The sequence below is a fragment of the Microtus ochrogaster genome, chromosome 21 (assembly GCF_000317375.1).
Source record: "Microtus ochrogaster isolate Prairie Vole_2 chromosome 21, MicOch1.0, whole genome shotgun sequence".
Taxonomy (NCBI): Eukaryota; Metazoa; Chordata; class Mammalia; order Rodentia; family Cricetidae; genus Microtus; species Microtus ochrogaster.
The window spans coordinates 1,082,140-1,090,248 of record NC_022022.1 but is presented as its reverse complement, the minus strand read 5'-3'; the positions used below and the strand labels follow the sequence as shown (position 1 = coordinate 1,090,248).

Here is an 8,109-nt window from a genome sequence, read left to right as displayed (position 1 = left end):
GTATTTATTTAAAGGGGAAAAAACTTACAGATCACCGTCAGCCCTCTGCGCAACCAGGAAGGGAGTCTAGTCACTGGCGGAGCAGGAAGTGAAGAGAGGGGAGAAGGAAGTGGCCGCTATTTTAAAGGGAGAGAGACCACGCCCCAATGGGCTGGTATCTCAGCGGCTATAGGCTGGAGGAGCGGAAGGACCTCCCGCAACATCCTCTGACCTCCACATGTACACCACTGCACATGCACGCATGCAATATTAAGTGAAATGTGTTTCTAATTAAATAAGAAGATGTTACCTGGATGGAATACAGGCCTTCACTGCTTTCGGACTAATGGGCCAAAAGCCAGTTTTTCCACCAGTGTCACAGAATGCAAAACCACTTGAGGTGCTCAGAAGTTATCTCCTCCTCTAACACCCACCTATTCTGCCTTTTTTGCTTTTCCACTATAGACCTGCGCTTGCGGAATGGCGAGGACCCTCGCGGTGTTCTCTGTGAAGCTCAAGAGGCCGTCACACTGGAGATCCAGGAACAGATCAGTGACTATAGGTCTGCAGAGCCCTCAGTTCTCTGTGCCTGTGGAGGGAGTATCTGACTTTCCCCTCTGTGTATATACGTGTTCAGCATGGTCTTTGTTTCCTGTTGTATCTCTGGCGTAGATCAAAGCGCACTCTGGGGCTAGGCAGCCTCTATGGTGAAAATGACCTACTAGACTTGGATGGGGACCCTCTTCGAGAGCGCCAAATGGCTGAGAAGCAATTGGCTGCCCTTGGAGATATCCTGTGAGTATTCAACTTCTCCACTATCTCTCTGAACTTCCCAGACAGGTTGGCCTGTTTCCTACCTTCTTGTACTTCTTGCATGATCTCTTTCTCCAAAAGACAGGAGATCCTGCTTGAACGTGCTGAGGGACCCACCTGTAAGCCTAGAGCTACAATTCACTGGTGGTTGTGACAATACAAGGCTCCAAGAATACAGTGAGCTTTCTGCTTCCCCTTTCTAGCCCTTTCATGATCTTCCTCCTTCCTTGCCTATCCGTTCGTAGCTGATACTCAGCATGACATTGCGCCCCTGCCAGGGGACTGGAGTGTCTTCAGTAAGTGCTCAGAACTGACTTAAGGAAAGCGGCCATTTTTTCACAAGCACAGCTGAAGCTGGAGCACTTTCCAGGGAGCTTGGGCACAGCTGCTCCCGCTGTGCTTCTCCAGTTCTGTTTTCTGTTTCCTTGTTTTGTTTTTCATTCGATTTTATGTGTATGAGTGTTTTACCTGCATGTATGTCTGTGTCTCATGTACATGCAATGCTCGCAAAGACCATAAAAGGGTGTCAGGTCTCCTGCAGCTAGAGTTACAGGTATGAGCCACTGTGTGTGTGCTGGGAATCAAACTCAGTCCTCCAGAAGAGCAGCCAGCGGTCTTAACCACTGAACTGTCTCCCCAGCCCCTTGAGTCTCATTTTCTAAAGCATGTGTTATTCGTGATTTAGACCCCAGGGCAGGATTGATAGCTCAACTTCTAAGCCTAGACAGCTTTTCTTCTCAGTGTTGTTTCTTGCTGAGCAGTGACCTTAATCAGTCTGTTCTGTTTCTCTGAGCCTCACATACTAAATGACAAAAATTGTAGTATCAATAACATGAGCCTTTCATTTTGGCATGTATCAAATGTGTTTCCACTATTTGCCAAACACGTGTACATGGGGCATCTGGTGAGCAGAGTGGTTATTTCCTTTGTGGGGCTATGTAATGATGAAAGGAGACAGCAATGCCTATAAGTGGACGGGCAGTATATCAGAGTATATCAGAGATAACAAGCGTCGAGGGAGGAAATAGGACAGGATATAGACAACTAGCAGTGCCAGAGTCACTGGGTTACAGAGTTAAATAGACTAGTTCAGGTGAGCTACCTGGAAAAGGTAGTCATCAGTTGAAGAGATTGACTAAATTATCTGACATCTGGGAAAGAGCATCGCAGACAGAACAGCCAAGGCAGGCAGAAGTGAGACCAGCGTAGAAAGAGCAGAGTGAAAATTAAGGGATGGGGCTGGAGAGATGGCTCAGTGGTTAAGAGCATTGCCTGCTCTTCCAGGGGTCCTGAGTTCAATTCCCAGCAACCACATGGTGGCTCACAACCGTCTGTAATGAGGTCTGGTGTCCTCTTCTGGCCTGCAGACATACAAACAGAATGTTGTATACATAATAAATAAATATTAAAAAGAAAAAGAAAATTAAGGGATGGAGCCAGGTAATGGGAGGGGCAGCACAATGGAGACAATTTTAGTCTTCACTTAGCAAGTGGAAGAGCTGTTGGAACTGCAGGAGGCTGCACTGTGGGTAGAAGAAATGGAAAACTAAGCAATTCAGTTACAAGGCTCCCTATAGGAATCCCCACAAATTATAGCCATGAAAGTTGTGAGAAGAAATTAGCTCTTGGTGGAGTTGAGGGATAGAATCATTAAGAGAACTTCCAAAAGAAAGTCAAAGGAGAGATTCCAGGGATTTCTTCCCAAAGCATTAAAAAAGACCATCAGTCACTCTAGGTGCAATTGATAAGACAGGGAGCAGTTTTGGACATGTTAAGCCTGGGGTCTCTTTGATGTATCAAACTACAGATCTAAAGAGACGGCTACTTGTGCAAATCTGTCATGTGGTGACAGATCTGGGCTAGCGGGGGCTAGGATTACAGCTAGAAGTGGAGCTGTTACCTAACAAGCACAAGACTCTGGGTTCCATCTCACTAAAAAAATAAAAAATAACCGAGCCTGGTGGCACAGGCCTGTAAACTCAGCTACTTTGAGAAGCTGAGGTGCCATCAATAATGGTGCACACCTTTAATCCCAGCACTTGGAAGGCAGAGGCAAGTGGATCACTGAGTTTGAGGCCAGCTGGTCTACAAAGTGAGTTCCTGGACAGTCAGGGCTCCCCCCCCCCCTCGCCCCACACACACACACAAAAAACAAACAAACAAAAAAGAAAAAAAAACCCTGTCCTGAAAAAAATCCCTAGACTACTGAGTGAGTTCAAAGCCAAACTCAGTAGGATCAAGATTTAAAAAAAAGCCAGGCGGTGGTGGCGCACGCCTTTAATCCCAGCACTTGGGAGGCAGAGGCAGGCGGATCTCTGTGAGTTTGAGGCCACCCTGGTCTATAAGAGTTACAGGACAGGCTCCAAAACCACAGAAAAACCCTGTCTCGAGAAACCAAAAAAAAAAAAAAAAAAAAAAAAATTTTTTTTTTTTTAAATTAAAGTCAGGGGATGTAGCTCAGAGGTAGAGAGATTGCCTAATCTACATGCAAGACCCTAGGTTCAATTTCCAGTTCCAGTGAATAATAAAGAGGAAAGAGACCTGGAAAAGATGGGAAGGAAAGGATAGGAAATCTGGATTAGAAAGAAAATCACACAGAAAGCATAGCCTTGCAATCCAGCTTCCTAGCCTTCAGTGGTAAGGTGCCATGGATTCTGCAATGCAAGCAGGCAGTACCTGACTGAGCCTGAGATTCTATTCTAGAAACCCAACTTATAGTAGTTTCTATTTTCAAGTAATGTAATTTGTTCTTACCAAATGGGAGCCTTCTTGTGGGTGTTTTGAAAATTAAATGGGTTTGTGTGTAAATAGCTTATAAAAATGTCTGGCCCCACACACTGGTTACTGCTGCCTCCATCTGGCCTCCAGGTTTCATCTTGTCCTAATGACTTTGTGCTTTGACACAGAGAACAGAGACTGAATTTGCTGCGTCTCCCTTTGTACTCGAAGGCATCATTGTCATCATCATTGCCAGTTGAATCCTTGAGGAAATAAAAACTCTCACCTCCTGAGCTTCAAAGGCTCCAGACCTTGTATGCCCTACCAACCCTTCTCTTTCCTCTAAGAAAGGACTTCCAGCTCTACCCCGAGAACAGCCTGTCTCAAAATCCAAGTGATCTGTTCTTTCATTACAGGTCCAAGTATGAGGAAGACCGGAGGTGAGCAAATCCTTTGGTGTAGTTCATTTGCAACATTCAAGGTGGGAAGAAGAAGGGCTGAGCTCTCCTATGCTTTTCATTTCTGCTACCCACAGGAAAGTTGTAACCTCACAGGACATGAGTCTGTGCAGGGCTAGTTCCCAGGTAACTAACCATAACATGCAGGACTTGATGCATAAGGACCACTGCCTGGTATATGGGTCTACTCCTTGGTGTGACAGGCTGGCCCTCGGTGTTCATGACGTCCCAGGCCTGCTTCTGTCCATCTACTCACAATACCCTAAGTCTCCCTTTCCATTTCTTTCCCTAAAGAGAGATTTCACCTCCCAAAGAAATAATGGTGGTAGAATCAGTCTATGATGGGCACCAGCAGAGAGGAAAGCATCTTCTTTCTTGGCACATTTTTTTTAATCTCACATATTGGCTTTATTATTTTTTGTCAGCTTAAAGTGTGTCTGCATTCCCTGCCTACACACTCTTCGTAAAGGAAGAGATGGGTCCTGAAGCCAAAGTGGAAGTGTTGCTGTGCTGGCTCCATCGAACAGATAGTCTGTCTACTAAATTACAGGCCAAGTACATTTTGAGCACAGAGCACTAGACAGTTCCATTTGTTTGTAGCAATTAGAAGCACCTTGACAGCCCTTTCTTCTCTTTTTTTTTTTGTTGTTCTCAGGGATGGGGCAGGTGAAGGCAGTATGCCTACTTTAAACCCCCTGTGTGTATCTGAGGACATTGGCTATAGACTTAACCTGTCCTCCAGGCCATATTTTGGGGCCTTTATGTCCCATCCCCTGACTAGCATCCCTTCATAGGAAGAGAGTTTAACTGCTTGGATTTCTGTTGGGAGCAGTAAAGAGATTTGGCCAGCTTGTAATTGCTGTTACATTTGGCCATCCAGACGTTACTTTGAACATGTTAGCTCATAACTACCCCTTTCCTTCTCTCTGGGATAGCTGTGGGGAGATTGCACTGGGCTAGGTTTTGGTCCTTCAACCGTCTATTAAGAAACATTACATATTGGCAATATATATGAGCCAGGCGGTGGTGGTGCACGTCTTTATTCACCAGCACTTAGGAGGCAGAGACAGGAGGATCTCTGTTGAGTTCAAGGCCAGCCTGCTAGTTCCAGGACAGCCTCCAAAGCTATACAAAGAAACCCTACCTTGAGAAACAAAATACAAAACAAAACAAAAGAAGAAACATTACTTGACCTTTCTGGTTCATAACACTCCTGTCTTGCAGTGCTCCCATGGAGTTTGCCCTTAATACCTATATGAGCCATGCTGGAATTCGTCTTCGGGAGTCAAGACCCTCCAGCACAGCAGAAAAGGCCCAGTCTGCTCCTGATAAGGACAAGTGGCTGCCCTTCTTCCCTAAGACCAAGAAGGTATCAGAACTGCCCTAGAACATAGCTGACTTGGAGCAGTCCTCTGTGCTGAGGTAGATCAGGAAAGCCATTTCACAGTTTTTCAGCTACAGCTCCCTCCTTTCTCTAAATTCAGCCATAGGTGGAACATGTCCATTAATATATAAACCTGAGTCAGCTTTCCAGTTATTTGTTTAGGGCCAGTCTTGGGAACAGGGCATGAGTGATCAGCAGTCATGTCTGATTGTTGGGACCACCTCCAAACTAGTGTCTCCTATCTCAGCAGAGCAGCAATTCCAAGAAAGAAAAGGATGCCTTGGAGGACAAGAAGCGAAACCCCATCCTCAGATACATTGGGAAGCCCAAAAGCTCTTCTCAGAGCAGTGAGTATTTTGGAGAGCAAAAACCTTGACTATTCTTTGGTAGAGATCTCAGCTCTTCACCTTCACAGGAAGTGGAGGGTCTTGCCATGTTTCTGGGAGCCATGGCTAAACTCTGGAGCCTTCGGCTTCCTCTTAGTGCTGCTGTTCTGCCCCTGCCATGTCCAGGGCAGTCTCATTGAGGGAAGGCCAGTGTTTCAGAGCCAGGGGGTTACCCTTGCTTACCTTGGGTCTTACTCTGGGAACTCGGAAGCAGTTGTAGCTACTGAATGGTCTACCTTGGAAAGACTTCCCTGGTGATCTGTAGCTCCCTCTTTGACTCATCCCTGGTAGGTATGTACACTCCCGTGATTTTGTATTTTTGGCCCTTGTTGAGAGGTTTGACCTGGCAGGAGTAAGGGGCAAGATCTGTGATATCATCAGTAACTAGAACACTAATGACCCCTCCTCCATTGGTTTCTCATCAGCCATGTGTCATATGTCTAGAAATTGTCAGTATTTTCAATCCTGAGTTTCGGTAGGAATACGAAGAGTGGTTTTGGCCTGCATTGAACTTGGTGACGTCAGGAAGAGAGGAAGAGGGGACTCTTCCAGATCTGCTTTGGCCTTTTCATTTTCGAGCTTGATACAATTTTTATTTTGACTCTTGCAACATTAAATTAACTTTTCATGGTTTACTTTTGTTTTTGTTTGTTTTTCTTTTAGCATTTCATATTCCCTTGTCCTCTGTGGAAGGTAAAAGGACCATTTTCTTCGGGGTTATCTTCTCATTAGCATCAATTTTCCAACTCCAAATTTTTGCTATCCCTTTTCCATCTGGTCCTATCCGGTCCCTCCTTCTTCCCTCCTTTTCTTCTCTCCATCTCTTATATATTCCTCCTTTCTGCTACAGCTTCTCTGTGACACAAACTGCTGGGGTCACTCTTCTCACCTTGTTAGCTGCCAGACCTTTTTACCTTACCCGGTTTCTTCAGGGTGAGAACTCCCTTCCCCCAGGCAGGGTTTCCTTGAGTTTCTGATAGAGACCAGCTTTCTTGGCAGCAGCTTCCTTGTGGCCCTAGCCTTTGCTCTTCAAAGTGTGTTAACTTGTCGCTGTAACAAAATATCTGAGATAAATAACTTAAAAAGAAGAAGTGTTTAATTAGGCCAATAGTTTCAGTCCATAATCACTTGGCCCCATTGCTTTGTGGTACGGCAAAAAAAAAAAAAAAAAGTACATTGTACCTTTAATCCCAGCACTCTAGGCATAAGCAGGCTTATCTCTGTGAGTTAAAGGCCAGCCTGGTCTACTGAGCAAGTTCCGAAGAGCCAGGGCTGCACAGATTGTAGCAGCAATGTGTGGCCTGTAGCTGAGGAAATCTCCTTAACGCACGAAGCAAAAAGAGAAGGTACTGAGGTGCAGGCGTCTTTTTCAAGGCACACCTCTCCTTGTGACCTCCATCTGAGTAGACTAATACCTTCCAATCACATCATTAACACAAAAGTTTTTGGGAGATTGTACGTGAAGGAAACCCTATTAGACTGCAATGTGTACTGCAGGGAGGGAGAAACAGGAATAAATTGGGGTTTCGTTTACAATTAAAATAAATTTTTTCAGTTTTTTAAATTGCAAGTTGCTTAATTAAATTACAATTACAAAGAAAAGAATTATAATTTTCTAAGATTGTATCCCTAACCCTTCTTAGGCCCTTCAATGTACTGAAGGAGAATGTTGAGTTGGAAGCCAGACTGGGCTACGTAGTTGAGTCAGTTAAGTACTTGCTACAAAATGAAAACTGGATGTGTTGGGGCTGGAGAGATGCTCAGTGGCTAAGAGCACTGACTACTCTTCCAGAGGACCCAGGTTTGAGTTACAATGTACATGGTAGCTTATAACCATCTATAACTTCAGTTCCAGGGCATCTGAGGCCCTTCTGGTCTCCACTGGCAATAGGCACAAAAGTGGTGCAAAGATGCAGGCAGAGAATCCATATACCTAAAATAAAATTAATTTTTAAAAAAGCTAGGTATAGTGGTGTACATGTGTAATCCTATCAGTGAGGAGGAGGCAGAGGGCTCACTGACCACCCAGCCCAGCTGAATCAGCAGCCTGCACATCACTGAGACCCTGTTGGGGCAGGTAATCATTTCCTGAGGAATAACATTCAGGGTTAGATTGCATTCTCGCTCTCTCTCTCTCCAAAAACAATAATTGATAGAGGGCTGTGGGGGCGGCTCAGTAGAGCATATGATTAGCACGTTTAAAGTCCTGGCTTTGATTTACAGCACAGCAAAAATAATAAATTATACATATTAACCCATAAGAAACTTAAGGCCTACATCAAAATGTCACAGGATCATGCAAGTTTCCTTCAGTGAGGTCCATGTATAAACAATTAATGATACACGGTGGCATACTCCTTCAGTGAGGTCC

At 44.9% G+C, this 8,109-nt stretch overlaps 1 protein-coding gene across 12 annotated transcripts in view; it reads left to right on the top strand.

The window, feature by feature from the left end:
* The window catches only part of Arhgef11 (Rho guanine nucleotide exchange factor 11), a 173,434-nt gene that overhangs the window by 144,935 nt on the left and 20,390 nt on the right, over positions 1 to 8,109 (top strand). For 9 of the 12 annotated variants that reach the window (XM_026784041.1, XM_013349809.2, XM_026784046.1 and 6 more), the window contains 5 exons: positions 445 to 541; positions 652 to 774; positions 3,927 to 3,950; positions 5,193 to 5,337; positions 5,600 to 5,699. In XM_026784041.1, the coding sequence (XP_026639842.1) occupies positions 445 to 541; positions 652 to 774; positions 3,927 to 3,950; positions 5,193 to 5,337; positions 5,600 to 5,699 (489 nt within the window). The remainder of the gene's footprint in view (positions 1 to 444; positions 542 to 651; positions 775 to 3,926; positions 3,951 to 5,192; positions 5,338 to 5,599; positions 5,700 to 8,109) is intronic. The other 3 variants (XM_026784050.1, XM_026784044.1, XM_026784042.1) reach the window with 1 other exon arrangement.